Raw genomic sequence first — 18,543 nt, forward strand, 5'->3', positions numbered from 1 at the left:
TGGAAAGTGCTGTCAAAGTAAAAACATAAAAAATTCCCTGTTGGCCGGCACCAAATGTCATGACCCCAGTGACACGGGGGAATAATCAGCCATCCTGGGGTGTCCGTTCAGCTGTCTACACTGCTTCTGCGTGAATAACCACCCGTCCAACCTATTAAAGATCCGGAATGCGCAGGGTGTGTGGGCAAACCCAGTCTCACCGTGTAGCCCATTTAGCACCTTCCTCCTTCTCGAAGCTTCCAGTAACACTCATATAATGAACTATGGATTGAAAGACAAGAGAGGTCCACCAGGTGATGTTAGAGGCCTCTGTTCCCTCCCTTTACCCCAAATGTGATCAGCTTCCCAACACAGAAGCTAATTTCCACGTGCCTGAACCTACACATCCCTGTGGCCTCTGTGTGACCTAACTTCCGAGGGCAGCTTTGCTGGCTGGTTCCCTCCAGGGCCTCTGTATCCCCAAGGGAGTTCTGCAGAAATGACTTTTTTTCCTCTGCCGGCAGCCTCCTACATGATGTGGGTGGAGGGAAACCCAAGCCCCGCCCCCATGTCACTCATCGTCCCATGGCACAAGGTGGATCCTACAGTTCTGGAACTGAGAGGCTTTTGATGATTATCCAGTCCAGACCTCTTCTCTTACAGAAAAGGAAAAGATAAAGAAGAAACACCTACTCGAGGGTATAAACTGCTTTAATGAAGAGCCTTTTCTTTGTCTTTGGATAAATTTTCAATCCTCAGAATCCTCCTTAGCAAAACCCAGATACCACGGGGCAGAATCATTCTTTACCAACAGCTCTCACTCTGCATGGGCTCGAAAGACCACCGGCATCTGAATCATCTGTGGAGCTTTTAAAACAAGCAGACTCTCAGGGCCCCCTGCCAACCTCCTAAATCAGAAACTCTGAGGACAGGGCCTGGGAATCTGCATTGTGAAAACCCTCGGGGTGATGCTGTGGCTGGGATTTTGGAAAGCACTTTCTTAAACCATTAACCTGCTAACTGTCAGTTACCACTCCAGCAAGAATTAGCTGAGGACCAGCTCTTAAGCTGAGCTGAGGGGTGTTTGTGGGCCCTCCCTTTCCTCAGTGGGTGGCCTTTGTACCCAGTGGCTTGAGATGGAAATGCCCTGAGGTTCTCCACGATCCCCTGCACTTTGCTGCCCATGCAGGACCCTGGGCATTGAGAACCCAGCTTTTTCCATTCATATGGGCCCCGTGGCCTTCTGCAGCTCCCCCTGGCTATCTTCTCACAATATTAAGAAAGCACAAGCCCCTCTACCCTACATGGCTTATCCTTTTTAAGATAAATCTCCTGAAATGTTTGTGACAGACAGAATTTTTGGCAAACCAAGCCATGATTCCAGAAATTCTTTATCTGGAAGACATTGATAATCATGCTCTAGTTTTAAGTTTTCTCTCCATTCCCTTATCGTTGACATGTGATATGCAAACGAATACCCAAATATACCGAAAGGACCCAACCATTAGTCATTTTGAAGTGAAAAATCCTGTGCTAATATATGTCCCTTTTTTTAATTTTGTATTTGCTCAGAGTGTTTCAGCAAATGCTTTTCTCTTCAGAGGAGAGGTTCTCATGTGGGGGATTGGAGACATGACCAGCAAATGGATTTGCCTGGAGTCACCTGGGAATAAGGGAGCTATGGTGAGACTCGCATTTTAAGTGCCAGCTGAGACCAGGGAGGAAGGGCACCTGGCCCTTGGTGGCGGCTGAAATAGGGAGTGTGGTTTCCTGCTCTGTGCAGATGTTCAGCTATACTATGACATGGCTCAGATCCACGAATACCACTCCTCCTCCTGAGCCGAACTTCACAGAAATCACAGGAACGAAGGTTCTTCTAGCAGAGGGGTTGGTCCTTTCCTAGCTTGCTGGTTACTCTGGATTTTCCCAAGGGGCAAATATTATGGAGCATCTTCAATTCCAATCTCTCCGCCCACCTCACACCTACCTCCTCAGTGCCAGTGCTTGGGTTGCAGTCACATCTGCTGGATGGACACCACTCTTAGAGCTGCATCTGGATACCTTCCAAGTTCCACGGGTGGTTGCTTCTCTCCCGGTTGGGCCACCACTTTGGGGACCCAGGACTTCTTCAGTGTGACAGTCTGAATGCAGGAAGACCCCAATCATAAACACTAAAGAGGCAGAAGCCCCCATCCCCTTCCATCCAGTCAGTATCGTTGTTCATGCATGCGGGAGGCACCCCAGGGCTTCACATCACATAGGGAGCTTTGGTGGCCTTAGTAGTTCTTTGGAATGTCTAAGTCAGGTCCCTTCCCTTTTCCACTCCTCATTGCAAGCGCAGAATAAGGAACTGGGAAACCCTACCTCTTGCTGGAGCAGAGAGTGATGGGTGGCAGGAAGCAGAGCCCTCCTCCGACAGCCTGGAGCACGGGCAGGGAGCCTGTCTTTCCCTGGGCCCTAGCTTGTTTCCTCTGCACATGATCTCAAGCCTTTGCTGCAAAGAGTGCTGTAAGAGTCTTGGAATAATTGGTCTTGGAAAGCAATTTCAGCCTCTGTTTTCTTCCTTATTAGAAATTGTGCAATTGCAGCTCTAAACTTCCCAGGGTGCCTGCAAGGAGTTTTGTAAGGAAGTTGGATAGAGGCCTGTGAGAGCAGCACAGCCGAAGCCCCCAAGGATCTCCTACACCCTGTTTTCTTCTGTCTGCAAAAGACAGACCAAAGAGCATGTTAACAGGTATATTTTTAGGACTTCTCCCTTCAGGTCTCTATCCCAAAAGCCAGAGCTTTGATAACAAGGAAGAGAGAGCATCAAAGACCCAGCTTTGCTGAACCTGTAAAACAGAAAGTAGAATGGTAGTCACCAGGGGCTGGGCGCGGGGGATTGGGGGAGTTGTGGAGATGGTGAGGGCACACACTTGCAACTCGTAGGTAAGTTCTGGATGCACAGCATCGTGATTATAGTCAGCAAACTGTATTATAAACTTCAAAGTTGCTAAGAAACTAGATGATGATCGTTCTCACCACAAAAAAAGCAATTATAATCATGTGAAGTGACAGAGGTGTGAGCTAGCTAGCACTATGGTGGTGGTAATCATATTGCAATATATAAATGTATCAAACCAATGTCAATTACATCTCAATAAAATTTAAAACAACTTTTTTTTTTCTTTTTTAAGTTGCAGCTTTGATGCCAAGGAGTAGAGAGGGTCCAGCTAAAATATCCTGTAGGGAATTCCAGGAAGGGAAGGGAGCAGCAAAGGACCTGGAATCCAGTGGCCTGCCTGGGAGGAAGGTGAGGGTAGGAGGAGGCATGGCGTGTTTCAGAGACTCCGATTCGAAGAAGCAGGCTCTCCCTCTCCATTCCTTTGGTTCTTCAGAAAGCCCGACTGGGAATCCTGGGAGGGGCCCGGGTCCAGATGCTCCTCCAAGCTGGGGAGGGAGGGAGGAAGTGGACGCAAGAGCCAGAGCATCCTCATCTCCAAGGAGCTACCTAGGAGGTAGCGCTAACCCAGCTCGGAGAATGCAGAAAACTTTCGCAGTAGGTCCTGGTTCACTGTTTTTTCCCAGGACCAGAAACTAATGGTGGTAGAAAGTTGCCAAGGATTTCGGATTCTTCAAAACAAAACAAAACCAAAACTACCCTCACAAATCTGGAGCAGGGAAAACAGAATCCGTGTTTGTTCTTTGGAAGGGCAGTGTGTAGTTTTACATGAGTAAAGGCGAATTTCGTGACTCAGAAAAGAACATTTAAAGGGAAAAAAAAAAAACCAACCCTCCCCGGAGACAACTGGATGTGAGACTTTTCGAGGAAGGGGCACCGGGAGCTGTCACTTGCTCACCAGCAGGTGGCGCGTTTTCTTTAGGATTGCGTCCCCAAGTCTGTCGATAAAACATCGCAGCCAGACTTGCTCCGAGTCCCCTCGCCGGAAATCGCTATGCAGATAATAACCCTCCAGTGTCTGGAAATTAATTACCTCCAACGCTCATTCCTCCAGCGCCGACCGCCGCCTGTGTAGCCCGTCAACGACGTAGCGCCGCGGGTGTAGTAAGGTAATTCTGTCCGCAGGGCTTCCCCCTGACTATACGCGATTCAGTTAAAATAACTTTTTTTTTTCATCATCCACAGTTTGATTAGACACTGCGTCGTTTCTAATACATTTATTTCCACCTTTGAATAAAAGGAAAATTCAGTAATCTTAGAACGTAGATCCGTCGAAAATAATTTTGACAACTCATAGTTGTACAAAAAGTAAAAACTCCCCACAATTTCTGCGCACATTTTACATTTTATCTTCACAATTTAAGACGTGATTTTCGTTCCGTTTTGCCGGTGCTAGTATGCCCGGAGTTTATGCAATTCCACATGATATTCGTGCTTCACACATCTCATAAACCAAGGCTAGATACATGCATGCATGAATTGTTTTGTTTATTAAGGTGACAGAAAGTTACAAGATACTTATGTGCTCATAAAGCACTTAGGAAACGGGAACTGCCTGGAAAAACAGTTCAGTTTCCCTTTCAGTTTTGATACTGTAACTTGCCTGTCGCTGTCACAATAAACACCGGCTCTTGAGTTCACCTGTGATCTATTCTCCTAAGACCCTGGCGTTGCTTGTACCTTATCAGAGCCTGTTATCTGCGCAATGTGTGTGGATGTCGTGTTGCCTACCTCCCGTGCTTAAAAACTTTTCCCCAAAGCTGGATTTTGACCTGATTGATCGTAATGGTTCCAGAGGAACTATTGAGCCATTACAATCCATCATCTAAATGATTACAGAGGGATACCTAAATCTCCCGGTTATTTGAAAGCTGTGTACATGCTTAAAGGGGGGTCAAATGAGCAGACCCCCAATTGTCCACAAAGTAGTTACAGGAAAGCTTGCGTTGGAAGCAAAAGCTCACCTAGTACTAAGTAAATTTCATTTTCTAAAAAAAATGAGGTCACTTTTGTGTGGTTGGGAAGTGAGGAGAGGTGGGGTTCATTTTTTTATCCAAAACCCCCCAAAGCAAAGTAAGCCACGTTCTAGTTAATTTTCTGGAAGCTGCTCAATTTTCACTCCGAAGGCAGGCTGGGGCACTGTTCCTTCCGAGTGAGCAGGGGTCCGGAGAGGGTCTGGGGATGGGGTGGGGAGAGCAGCAGAGGCTGTCACCACCCCATCGTGCCCAGGAAAGGCGGCGGAGGGCGGGCGGGGGCTCTCTGCGGGACTGGGCTCAGGGCGGTCCACGACCCGGCGCCACGGGCTGCCTTGGGTATCGCTTCCTGCTGGACCCCAGCGGCACTGGCGGGGAGTAACCCGGACCTGGAGGCCTGGTCGCTACTGTGGGACCATTTCCCCGAGACTGCTCCGTCCCAGACTCGGGCGCCCGCGGTTGCGCCGGGCGGGCGGTGGGTGCGCGAACCAGAAGGACCAGCGGCGGGGTTTGCGCGGGGTCTGGTCCCCCGCTGGTGCCCGCGGGCTCTAAGCGAGCAAAGCTTGCAGACACGGGGGCGGAGTGTGCGGGACGCCCAGGAATGGCATGGGTGTCCAGACAGGAGTTTCTCCACCTTCACTGAGCTCTGGGGCCATAGGGTGGTTGGGTACCCTATAGTGAGGCCGTTGACCATGTTTGAACCATGATGTCCTTGCAAGTTTTAAACGAATTTGGCTTCGCCGTAAAGTAACTCGGTAGCCCTTACGTGTCCTGAGTCCTGCTCTGCTCAGTCTATCCAAGCTGCAGTCCAGGCGCAGCGTGGCGACCTAGACCTAACTTAGTGGGATCTATTTGTCTTAAATGGGGCGGGGGGAGCCCCCTTTGTTCCCGTTGCATAGAGAAGCCGAGGGGTTCTTAGCTTCCAGGGTTTCTTCCTGCGGTGGGTCCAGAGGGAACTAGGATCTGGTTGGTCTCCACTGGAGACTGAGGCCAGGGTTTGGGGGTCATCCCCTTGGGTGCTCAGATTGACTTGGAGGACTCAGCGGCAGCTAGCAAATCTTGAATTTCATTATTCCAGCTTTCTGGGGGTGTTCATTGGCCAAGACCTAGAAAGAATGGCGTTGAAGCCAGGTGTCTGAAACAGATCTGAGGCTGGGCAGTGCCAGTGTCCTGCACCTCTCTCGCGCCTTGTCCTGTCCTAGGAAGCAGCTGGAGAGGCAAAACCTGAGATGCTGGGCAGCCCCATCTTGCCCCACACCAGCTAAGTTACAGGATTTGACCTGAGTGGGGTCAGTTTTCCAGATAACCTGGCAAAAGCAGCATTAAACAAGCGGGTTGCATGGCCCTTTCTTTAGGATCCCTAAAAACTTTCTCCAAGAGCTCTTTAGGGATCCTACTACCTGGAGATTTTCTAGAAGTCTTTGAGGCAGGTTGGCCAGGGGCCTTGATTCAGGAGAAAAAGGCAAGTGAAAGATGGAGGAAGCACAGTTGCACTGGGTGGCGTTCTGAGCAAGAGAGGTACACCCCAGGAGGCTCCATCCTACCTGAATGTCCTCTTCCTAGGGGCCGTTTCCTAAGTGGTCTGGACAGCCAGATGGCCCACTGCGGAGGCCTCTGTGGATTCTTTCACTGCTGGTAATAAAAGGTGCCAAGCTTGGTCTCCTAGGAGAGCCTGAGCCTTGTGCACACCGATTCCCTGGCCCGAGGTGGAAGCCGGTACCGTCCAGGAATGCCCTGCTGGACTTGCCCTCCCAGCCTTCCTTGCTCTTGGCACTTGCTGCCTTGGAATCTCAGGGGAGGGAGTGATCTCAGCTCCTGCTGTTCCCAAGGGGCCTCCCAGGGGGCCCCCCAAGGGCCAGAATGTCGCTCCATGCTGGAAGTTGCTAGGATTCCAGCTGCACAGACAAACTTACATGGGTCCCTTACTCTAGCACTAACCTGCAGGGGGTGAATGCAGTCCCCTGGGGCAAAGACTGCATCCCTTTTTCCTCCTCCCTGCCCAAGACAAAGTTACCTAGGGGCTGGAGGCCAGGTTCTGTTCTAAAGGCCTGTGGGTAAGACCAGGGTGTCCTCCAATTATTCCTTTTTGGGGGACATTTCCGCTACCGTTTTCCTAGGTCAGGGAACCAAGAGTCTTAAAAAAAAAAAAGAAAGTCAGCTCAGACTTGCAGACTGAATCTGGACAGAGTGGCAGCTTCTTCCAGACACACAATACCAATATGCTAGAGACCCACTGAGGCCAGGATCCAGTCTGCAGACCTCAGAGGGGTCATTCAGCAGCAGTCTTGGGGCAAACCCCACGAGTGTAGGGGTGTGAATCTGGACTCACCCAAGCCCCAGAAACCAGCCCCTCCTCCGGACCCAGGGCTGGCTGTTCCAGAGAGATGGCGGGGAGGGATCTGGGCTGGGGTCAGCTGGAGGTCAGCTCTTAGAGCCAGGCAGTGAAGAAGGTACAAGTACTCTCCTTCTTAAAGCATAAGCAGTGAAGACAGAATTTCTTGCAGCCAGAACCCTGACCCTCACTTAGATCACAAACTCCACCTGAACCAATCCCTTGGACTCAAAGGTCCTGGAGCTGAAGAACTTTTCAGCGTGAATCGCGTGCCTGTGCAGCTCATCCTCCAAACTCTCATCCATCCTCCTAAACTAAATGAATACATGATTAGAGGGTGTGAATCCCGGAAGGTTTGGGGTCCTCGGGAAATAACTTTCTTGACTCCTTGCCCCATCCTCCGCCTCTAATCTTTCTAGCGAACTCCGTAACACAGGGTTTGGGGTCACCCATAGGCATTGGGGTCTGGGTTACCGCTCTGGCGCTGAGCACTCTCGGATGTCCAGGAGATGCTCCACGCCAGAAGGGATTCTGGGAGAAGAGGCTAGTCAGCAGGGGCCGAGGTGCGCTGGAGCCCAAACAAAGGCGCCAGGATCCCGACGCACCGCCCCCGCCTACCCCGACCTTGCACAGGCTGTGTCCTAGGCTCCGAGGTAGGGGACTGCGAAATGCGCGGTTTCAGCCCGGTTTCATCAGCTAGAGGTTGTTTTTCCTTTAGCGCGCCTGGGGGGATCTCGTGGGCCTAACAAACAACGCAGAAAGGGTCGCACAGGACTGAAGAACAGGGGACGCAGCTCCCGGGAGGCCGGGGTCAAGCGAGCGCCTCTGCCACAGTCGGCTGCCCGGGTCAGCAAAACTTTCTCTCTCAGTGCGCATGCGCAGGGCAGGATGGTTAGGGGGCAGGGGAGGGAGGGGAGGAATCCTGAGGCAAGGGGAGGGGGGAGGAGGAGGGGGGAGGGAGGGAGGAGGGAGGGTGGTGGATTAAAATAAGTAGGCGGCTCGGTGCTAAGGGGTGAGTGAGTCGGAGCTCGGTCTCTCCCCAGTACGTTCTCAGCCGCACCGGCTTCAGACCCAACGTAGGAGCCCCGAGAGAAGTTCACCATCCCTGGGCGGACAGGACTCCGGGGCCGCTGAGCGCTCCCGCGTGTCGGGCGCTCGGAGTCCCCGCAGCCGGAGAGGGGCCAGGACGCTGTGGAATCTAGCGCTTCTGGCTTCCCGGGTCCCCCGCAACGGGAGCCCCAGAGACGCGCGCAGCGCCGGGACCGCAGCGGAATAAGGTAACTGCAGCCCTGGGCGCCCGGGCTCGGCGAGGGGAATGCGGGCAGGACTCCCGGGTCCCCTGTCACCGATCGGCGGGTGTCTCCTCTCTATGTCCCAGAAAGAAGCTCCTCTCGCCAAGCGAAGGCTGCAGGACCATTGTGAAAGCGAGAGAGCAGCTGCAGTCCTGGGCGGTTGTGGGTGCTGGCTCAGGGGCTTCGCGTGAGAGGTCCTCGGCCTCTGACCCCGGGGAAATGAGGGGGCGGGTCCCCACTACTGCCCCCAGCGCGGCCGGGCTTCGCGGAATCCCAGGCGAGGTGCTCGCGGACTTCGGAAGTCAGCCTGTGGCCCCCCCTCTAAGAAACCGAAGCAACTAAAGCGGGCACAGACTCTCCCGAGACGCGCGCCGAGCCCGACCTGACCTACCTTAGCTGACGAAGAAGGAAGAGGGAGCGGATGGATGGCTACAGCCGCAGGCGCCCGCGCCAGGGACAGGTGCATGCCCCCGCCGGGTCGCGCTTTCGTGAGCGTTTGTCTTTTGCCGAGTTGCGCTCAGGTATGAGGCCGGCCCGACCCGGGAGCGCAGGGCCGCGTGCCTGACGCCGCCTCGCACTTGCGCTCTGCTTTCGGGGTGTTCTCTATCCGATGATTGCTCTGTGTGGTCAAGGCCTGGAGCGTAACCCGCGACTGTCCCGGTGCAGGGGAGCACGCAGGGGGCGCGAACACTACTTCCCAATCAGAGACCCGCACGCCGCAATAGCGGAAACACTGTGGAGCCGCGGGTGTCCTCAGTTTCGGGCTTGGAAGGGAAGGATTCGTTTGCTCCCGTGCCTGTCTCCCTTCAGGAGAGAAGGTGGGAGCCGGAGAAGAGAGGGAAAGATGTGACGGACTGCCTGCTGAACTAATTTCTCCCCCAAAATTTCTCTGATGAGAGGAATGAAAACCCACATCCAGTCGTTTTTCAGCATCTCGGCCAGTAGCGGGGTAGGCTCTTGGAGTATAGTGTAGCTGCTGAGGGTTTCTTTGTTGCCACAATTTGGTAAATTTCACCCGGGTTAAGAGCTGCGCGCTGGCTCTTGGGAACAGAAACCACGTGCAAGGCTAGTTAATCTCTCAGGTTCATGGCCTCCTAAAGAAGAGAGGGACTGGCAAGGACGCGGGGGGCGGGGGGAACGGATGGAGGGCGACCAGTGGGTAGATGTTCTATCCGAGGTTCCAAGAAGTAATTGCGATTTCAATAAGACTGGGGAGCAGATCGCTGAGGATGCAGCAGGCGTTTAAATGCAGGGGTGATGGACGCGTAGCCGAAGGGTTCGTTCGATCTCGTTCGTTGCGAGAATTAAACAGAAGTGTCCCGTGCTGGTCAGTCCTTTCGCCAGGGGTCCGGACGCCGGTCACCACACGTGATGGGGATTCTGTGTCAAGGATGATTTTCTGGGGCTGATGCTAGACTCCTCCAGGCGCAAGCTCATGGAGCTCGCTCTGTCCTCATTAATGCAAGCAGTTAACTCGCTCACGCTCAATTAGCCCCGAATAAACTACTTTAATAGACTCTGCACACTTCATTAATGCCCAGCATAGGGTTGGCTGCAGACCCGGGACTGGCGCTCTGTCGCACGAGGTTTCGAAACAGTGTCTGCACAGCGCGGGGATCCGGGCTGGGAAGCGCGAATGGCGTTTGATGCGCGTGGTCAGCACCCTTACCCGCACCTCCAAGGTCCCGAGGTCCTAGCTCCTTGCCGAGTGGATGCCTGGCCTCGGGCCTGGGGAGAGGTGTTTTCTCTCGCTTTTAAAGATCTAAAGCCTTCACGCTGGGGTTCCGGTGTCAGGGCAACGGGAGCCAGCGGGGCCGGGCGTTTGCTCATCCTCTCTGGCGGGACAGGGGAGTGTGAGACTGTTTTTCTCTTAGCTGACTGCCTGAAACCGAATAGTGAATTCGGCCCATTCTTGGGACTACTAGTGTAGAGAGCCACGTTTCGAACGAATTTCGTCCCCGGGAAAATCGCTGACGAGGGCCTGGGGAACCCTGCCCTCGGAATGTGGCAGAAAATAAACTGACTGCGCCCCTGAGAAAAAGAAATTGAGTGTCGGGGGAAGCGAGATTGGGCAGATAGCCCGTTAACGTTGGCTCCCAAGAGCAGTGTCGGCTGCAGGCGCCCGCTCCCCTTACCGAGCCCAAGGGCTCTGCTCCTGGGGGTGGGCGAGGGGAGGCCAGGTTAGTACGCGAGGGATTGGTGGGATCCCCGACCCTGCACGGAGCCGGTCCGGGCTCGGGTGCAGCCCAGCGCTCTGTCGCCATCGCCGGGGGTAGGCCGAGCACTAGGGGAGCAAGTGGAGGCCCGGGCGGCGCCCTGCGGGCCCCGGGGAGCCAGAGATAAGGATCTGATTTCCAGCGCAGGGAGGGGAAGGAGAGGTGACAGCAAATCAAAGAGCGCTCACCTCGCCTAACTCTGGGCAGACCTTTGAAGTCGGCGAGTCGTCTCCTTTCTCCCCCCTCCCCCTTCCCAACCCAAACAGGCTCCAGCTTTCTCTCTGGCCCAATTCGTATTTTGCTTCGCCGTGTCTCAACGCTGTAGGAGGGTCTCGGGTTGTCCCTGGCGCGACCCGTGATCGACGCAATGGAGAACACTGCTGCGGAGGCCAGGGCTCCGCCGCCGGGGTCCTCGCTCCGCACTCCCACCCAGATTTGTGCCTCCCTGAGCTCCAGGCCAAATAAATTGCTGCGGTCCGACTTGGTTTTCATTCGATTTAACCTGCGCGAGGACATCGCTGCTGGCTCTCGGTGTTTTGCTCCCTCCACCCCCAGCAGAGCTTCTTTCCTTAGGGCCCACCACACCGAGAGTGACTTTCCCCAACAGCTTCGAGGGGGGAAGGGCTTCTAGGTCAATATTGTCCTCAATTCTCCTGGGAACAGCACTGGCACTGCCCTCACATTAAAAGCTTCCCTGTAGTGAAAGGCAGCCTGAGCCTGAGGGGCCTGGGCTGAGGGTAAGCAAGGCTTCAGAAGCTGTCTGGGTGGTGTCAGTGTGTGCTGTGAAGGAGGGAACAGAGCAGGGGCCTGGGAAGACCAGGGATGCGGACCTGCTGCAGGTTGGAAAGATCTGAGGAAGAGGAGAGGGGAAATGAGGAGTAAAGGGAGAAGGGGGCGGCAGGGGATTGAGACAGGCAAGGAGAAGCGGGTCCCAAGCACCTGCTCCCCAGTGACTTCTTGAGCTGGAGTTCGGCACTTGAGCGTCCCAGGGTCTTCTGTGTAATTCCACCTTTTTTTCTCCCTGTTGTTGCCTCCACTGGACAGACCCGAGTTAGGAGTGTCTGGGAGGCACAGACCTAAAAGGTCTGTCTGCCGAGTCTAGACCTGTCCACGGAGGCTAGGGACCCTGACCAAGACTCAAGAAGGCCAGGAGACTGCTTGTCACATCAGCATGACTCCCCTTTGGCTTTGCTCAAGCTCCCTGGCCTTGCATTTGGAGGGTGCGTAGGCCACAGCAGCTGAGGCCCAGCCTCAATGCTCTTACTCATAGGCAAACCCATCTGCTGGGGAGGGGGTGCTCACCACACGCACAAACAGCCCGAGAGCCCCAAGACCCTGCCCCCCTTTCCTATGGGGTAGGGAGGGCACTGCAGCCCCCTTGTACATGACTGCAGATGTTTGAGTGAGTAAATAAATGTGGCTGTTAGCGTCCTTGCTGAAACAAAGGTGATCCCCAAGGGCTGCGGAAGGGAGTCAGTCCGCAAGGAGCTGCAGAGAGGGTGGTGTCAAAAGGGCTCGTTAATAGCGATACAGAAAAGCAAATTTGAGGTCAACGTTGAGAGTTGTAAGGAGAAACATGACATGGCTTCTAGAAGCCAAGTTGATGGTCAGCTAGTACAGCTTAATGCACAGGAGCTGGGAGATGTGCAGATTCGTGGGCGTTTGTACGTGTGCTGTCTATGGAGCTCTTTGTAGGTGCGGTGTGATCCCGTGTGTGTGCGAGCGCTCCTCCCTGCATTTTGTTTAGTAGCACAGTACTGCTTGTCGCAGTTTATCTTTGCACCTTGTTGTCAACTCTGCTTCAGAATGTGTGAGTCTGTGTTTATCTGTCAGCATGCATTTCTGTATTTGTTTATCTGCACATGAATGTGTAAGTGTGCTTCCAAGTTTCTGTTATCTTTACAGGAGAGTGTAATTCTCTGTTGACTCAGGCTTGCCTGGATGTAAGTCTTTACAGGACAGTTTCCCTGTGCTTATGCCTTTCTCAGTGTCATGTACACTGTGGACTCATTTTAAGTTGGTCGCATTGCATAGGATTTAGTTTGGTTTCTGTATCAAGTTGTGTGTCTCTGCTGGAGGCCATTGGGAAGGAGTCCTGCAATTTTGAGGGTTCCTGTCTTCTCGGTGAGGGCAGTGAGCTCCATGGGTGGGGTCTTAGGTTCCCAGCTCTGGCTCTGGGGGACAGAGAAGGTGTGGCTGGGCTGGAACTCAGAAGGAGGGCACTTACCTTGAACTTGTCTGTTCCTCTCCCCTCCCCTCTTCTTTTCCTTGCAGATCGAGATTGAGAACATACTGCAACTACGGCCATGGGCAGCAAAACCTTGCCAGCACCGGTGCCCATCCACCCATCTCTGCAGCTCACCAACTACTCCTTTCTTCAGGCAGTGAATGGCCTGCCCACAGTGCCCTCGGACCACCTGCCCAATCTGTATGGTTTCAGTGCGCTGCATGCCGTGCACCTGCACCAGTGGACGCTGGGCTACCCCGCGATGCATTTGCCGCGGTCCTCTTTCTCCAAAGTGCCCGGCGCCGTGTCCAGCCTGGTGGACGCGCGCTTCCAGCTGCCCGCCTTCCCCTGGTTCCCTCACGTCATCCAGCCCAAGCCTGAGATCACCGCTGGAGGCAGCGGCCCCGCGGCGCTCAAGACCAAGCCGCGCTTTGATTTTGCCAACCTGGCCTTGGCGGCCACGCAAGAAGATCCGTCCAAGCTTGGCCGGGGAGAGGGTCCCGGGTCCCCTGCCAGTGGGCTGGGCGCCCTCCTGGATGTGACCAAGCTGTCCCCAGAAAAGAAGCCCACGAGGGGACGCCTGCCTTCCAAAACCAAGAAGGAGTTCGTCTGCAAATTCTGTGGCCGCCACTTCACTAAGTCCTACAACCTCCTCATCCATGAGCGGACGCACACGGACGAGCGGCCCTACACCTGCGACATCTGCCACAAAGCCTTCCGGAGGCAAGACCACCTACGAGACCACAGGTGCGGTACTGCGGGTGGCCCAGAAGAGAGCTGGCTGTCTGCTTCTGTCCCACCAGCCTCCTCCCTAATGCCGAGTTTCAGGAGACCCACCCCCTACCAAGTCCAAGCCTCCTAAGTTTCTGGGATTCCCCCAGATCGGGAAGGAAACCAACAAAGCTCAGGGATGGGTTCCTGGAGCATGGGTGGAGAGAACATGCGAGGAATAGGACCCAGGCTCCAGACAGGCTTGCACAGCTTCCTCCATCTGCAGCGCTGTGCAGTAGACGTTTCTGCGATGATGAAAAGTGATACGTGGCACAAATGACAATCAAGCGCTCGAAATGGGCAACTTAGTGTAGCTGAGAAGCTAACTTTTCAGCTTCACCTGATTTGAATTTTAATAACCACATGTGGCTCGTGATTACTGTTTGGGACAGCACAGCTCCAGCAAATATTCCCACCCAGGTCCCTTCACTCACCTTCGGTGTTGACTCAGGCCTTATAAGGAGGCCATGCTGAGCCCTGGTTAGGAAGGCAGGGGTCGGCCTAGCTGGATCTGTGCACGGCTCAGACGGAGGTGTCTCCTTCACCTCCCTACTCCATCCCCAAACTCGGCACTGCCCTGCTCCACACTAGGTACTCCCAAACCTCCTTTCTTCTGAGGGCAAGCTCCTCATTGCAGTGGGAGGGGATCTTGGATAACTATTTATAATATTTATAACATTGTGTCATTTTGCAAGGATTAATTCTCGGTCTGTTTTTGCCCTCAGATATATTCACTCCAAAGAGAAGCCTTTCAAGTGTCAAGAGTGCGGGAAAGGATTCTGCCAGTCCAGGACTCTCGCTGTCCACAAGACGCTACACTCACAGGTGAAGGAGCTCAAAACCTCCAAGATCAAATGCTAAACAGAGCCTCCGGGGCACCCGGACCCTGGGTCACGCCGCCCCCTCTTCCAGAGGGACCAGAAGCCGAAGGCGACTCTGGCGGGCAGCGGGAGGGCCTCCCGGGACCTTCCCCCATCCCAAACGCGTCCCCCGGGGCCCGGGCGCACGCGGAACTCCAGAGCCCCGCCCCGGGCCGTGACCCCGGCCGCCCGGGCGGCTCCCCCAGGACGCGGCTAAACTCTTGGCCAAAAGGAGGTACTCACGTGGCGGAAGGGAAACTGCATTAAAAAAAAGAACGAAAGCTTCGCGGAGCCGCAGCGGCGCCTCTCCCAGAAGTATTACTTTTTCTATTGTTATTTTATACGTTTTCTTTATTCTTTATTTTTTTTTCTTTGAACATATAAGCTTGTAACTCTGACTGCGGAGAGAGAGGGGAGAGGAAAAGAAGTCCTGTGCTCTCTCGCAGCCTCCAACCCCTCCTCCCGCCTCCAACCCCACCCCTGGGAGCCTGCAAAAGTGTAATCCCTGTATCTGCTTCAGCCGCCGGGCCCCAGGATCGCGGGGCCGGGGAGCGCCCCTCCCAGCTCCTGCCGCGCAGCGGGTCGTGGGCTCCCGGACTCCGACGGCGGGGCGAGGGCCTCGGGCCCTGGGGTTGGAGGGGGCCCGGCCTCCGGCTCCCCGGCTCCGCTGCCCCATCACCACGAGCGAGCAGAAGGCTAGGAGCAGGACGATGTATTGCGATTGGCACTTTATGCTGACCATCGGTAACGGACATTTATCACTGGAGTTTTTAAAAATATTAAATAAACGGTTATTTTACAGGCATTGAAGGATGGGTAATTTCCCTCCCAAATGTAGGAAACTGGGCGGCTCCTTTCTTTGAGAGGAGCGGGGTTTCGCTGCCCAAGCCGACCTGTCCCACTTCAGCAACTTTCCCCTAATTAGCGTCAGCGGTTTGGGATGGGTGGAGCAGCGCTCCTCTCTCCCGGTGCTGGGCAACCGCGGACCCCGCCCGCATATATTTTCTTACTTTTCTCCTCCACTTTGGCCTTAGGGTCTCAGTATCCCCAGTCCTCATCTCCGAAGGGCTCCGAGTTTACAAAGAAGCCGAGCCTGCGGCCAATACATCGGCCGTGAGAAATCCCAACATCTCCGGGTGTCGGGGTCGCTTAGGGTCCACCAAGGGAAGAGAACGTCACCCACCTCCCCAACGAAAAGCCTCCCTCCTGGTCTCTTGCTGCTGCACTGGGGCGGGAAGGAAGCGCCCTCACGGACTGCCTCACGCCAGTACCGTCCCCCCGGGCCCCCATACGCGGCTACAAATACATAATCACCGCTGCCTCCCCAAAGCCCCCAAGCTACATCCCTCCCTCTGTTAGGAGCCCCCGACACAATTCTCTGGCTGGGGCCTCTCCCCTGCCCGGATCCCGGCTCCACGCCCGCAAAGATTCCTGCCGTTTTAAAGCCTTGTCAGGAATGGCGGGGGCGGGCGCCCTGGGAGGCCCGGGGAGTTTCGGAGGAGAAATCTGAGTCCGCCCTCCACAAGTTGAACCTTCCCTGGGGCGCCTAGTTTTCCCACAATTAGAGGCCAGGCAGCAGGGGGCTCTCCAGCTTGGGGCGGGGCGGGGCGGGGCTCCCCCAGCTTCAGCATCCTGACCGCGCGGCGGCTCAGGCGGTGGCGCCCGCGGCCCTTCCCGAGCCGAGCGCAGCCTCTCGGGCTTCTGTGTCCGGCGCTCAGCGACCGCGGAGACAGCTGGGCCGAGCTTACCTGCAACAGGGACCACCAATCCTCGGTCTGAAAAAGTGTGCCGGGGTTGCAGGAGTTAAAACGCTCTAGCCTTTCGCTGCGCCATCCTCACCTCCTCTGGGAATGCCTCCCCGCTCTCGGCGGGCTTGAACTCGGCGGTGCGGGAACCCAACTTATCTCTGTGGCCTTGGCCGGGACGGCGTGGACGAGTCCTGCCCTCAGCATTCGGAGCCACGCTGCCCCCTGCTGGACAGGCCTGGAGGGGCGGCCCAGGAATCGGGGCACCTCGCTGTGTCCTGCCCGCAACCCCGAGTAACTTCCGCCGCAGGTCCTGTCTGCATCTGGTCTTGCCCTCCAAACCTTCTTGACCGGTCCCAGGACCCACTGAGAGCGAGGGGCGGGGCGCTGCCGGTTCTGGACCGGCCTATGGGATCTCCGCTAGTCAAGCAAGAGCCCAAGCCTTCTTACTCCTCGGGTCCAAAAGGACTCGCCCCAGGAGAGAGCGGAGCCCGTATCCCAGAGAACTGTGACCTCTGGGCATCTGGAGGGAGGGTTAGTCAGTGGGTTTTGGGCTTCGACGGCTTGGGCCCAGGCAGCGCAGGCTGTGGTATGTCGCGCTTCGCCGCGACTTGTGTTAGCACCCCAGGGGAGAAGCCACATCTGTTCCTTTACTCGCCCGGTTAAGTGATTGTTCCGAGATGAGGACAGGGCGTGGGTACACACACACACACACACACACACTCCACTACCGAGAGCTTTGATCACCTCTGAGGACCTGAGAGAGTGCCTCACTCGGTTCCTTTACTCTTTGAGGGAGTCCATTTCTCTCAGGGATTGACTGCTGCTGCCCCGTGTCCCTCACATTGCACCACCTCCCACCTCCCCAGGACACAAAGAACCTCTGCCCCAACTCAAGGACTTAGTAAGGACTGTGAAATGGGGAGGTTTGCCAAGGAGGGTTTTCCTTTCTGGCCCACCCACCTCTGATACCATGAATCCCCGCCCCTCCGTCCCCAGGCCCTGCCACGGAGAGACTTTCAGTACCGAGTGTGCGTCCTTGGAAGAATGAATTCCTAAGCGCAGAAGTTTGGGGGATGGGGTGGGAGTGAGACAGGGTGCTGCCCAGAGACCTCCAGCCTGTTCTCAATGCCTCTATCATCTTGGTGGATGCAGAAACCACTTAGCAGCGTAGCTGGCTGCAGTCTATCCTCATGGCAGTGATTTCATAGACTGCAGTCACAGCGACTGCAAATGGAAGGGCAAGCCTGGGTCGCGGACCACCAGACCCCACGCAGGCTACAATTCCCTGATCCTACTCTGTGGGTCGCATGAAAAGGCAACGAGATGGTCAGAAATGCTGGGTGTGTTTTATTGCCTGTCCACTCTATATAAGTGGCCAATTTTTTCCTGCTACACCTCTGGAAGATTCTGAACCACCCCGCAACCCCCGTTTTCAGACATTAAGTTTCCTTTGGCCTCACATGCCCAGCGTGGCTCAGGCCGGTTTTCGAGAGGAAAGGAGATGAGAGTCCGGCTGAGGCCCTTCCCAAAGTTGCTAGGCCTGCGATTCGTCTGTAGCGCAGGAGGTGGGGCAGCTACCCGGCTGGACTTCTCTAATAGGCGGGTAGAAGGCGCGAGAGACCCTCGGCGCAGCCTGGAGCTTCCTAGCGCTCGCTCTGGGAGTAGAACAGGAGCGCCCTGGGGGAAAGAAGAGCCCGCAGGGGCTTCTTCCTAGAGGAAGAGTTCAGGTTCTACCCCGTCCTTCCGGAATGTAGCTAGGGGTTTGGGGCGCACGAAGGGCCTTTTTCCCCCGCTTACTTCCTTGTCTCGGGATTCAGGGCTAGTATAGGGTCCTGGGGGGAGGGAGAAACGCAGTAAGATGGTCTAGGGCTCCCGGACGGCACCTCATCTGCAAGAACGTGGGACCTGTGATATCATCCCCACCCCCTCCCCTGGAACCTTGGCGTCCGTAGAACCGGCTCAAAGGCGTCCCATCCCACCTTCCAGAACATTATGGCACTGTGACGTCAGGGCATCCTCCCGGTGACACAGTGATGTCACACAGGCCTCTGGCAAGAGCGCAAGGGATCCGCGACGTCTACATCGGTATCTCATTTACGTACTTCCATGACGTCACAGATGGGCCACACCTGGAGCAGTGACACTATTGCTCCCACATTTCCCGGTCCCGCCCCTCAAATCCTGCCCACAGGTGAGCCAAGAAC

At 55.3% G+C, this 18,543-nt stretch overlaps 1 protein-coding gene and 1 long non-coding RNA gene across 3 annotated transcripts; one reads left to right on the top strand and one right to left on the bottom strand.

Annotated features, from left to right (window-relative positions):
* Nucleotides 1-690: 690 nt before the first annotated feature.
* On the bottom strand, nt 691-16,592 carry LOC137205436 (uncharacterized). 2 transcript variants are annotated; one of them, XR_010934135.1, is made up of 3 exons: nt 16,340-16,592; nt 3,954-4,147; nt 691-3,591 (listed from the first exon to the last, which is right to left on the bottom strand). It is a non-coding gene; the product is annotated as an uncharacterized lncRNA (long non-coding RNA). The 2 variants fall into 2 exon arrangements; XR_010934134.1 differs by lacking the exon at nt 16,340-16,592 and adding an exon at nt 8,909-9,135.
* OSR1 (odd-skipped related transcription factor 1) lies at nt 8,230-15,396 on the top strand. The gene is given in 5 exon segments (XM_067703641.1): nt 8,230-8,502; nt 8,604-8,977; nt 13,008-13,707; nt 14,457-14,568; nt 14,570-15,396. Coding segments are annotated over 3 exon segments (981 nt in total). The 5' UTR covers nt 8,230-8,502; nt 8,604-8,977; nt 13,008-13,039; the 3' UTR covers nt 14,771-15,396.
* Nucleotides 16,593-18,543: the final 1,951 nt, after the last annotated feature.

The sequence above is a fragment of the Pseudorca crassidens genome, chromosome 14 (assembly GCF_039906515.1).
Source record: "Pseudorca crassidens isolate mPseCra1 chromosome 14, mPseCra1.hap1, whole genome shotgun sequence".
NCBI classification, from domain to species: domain Eukaryota; kingdom Metazoa; phylum Chordata; class Mammalia; order Artiodactyla; family Delphinidae; genus Pseudorca; species Pseudorca crassidens.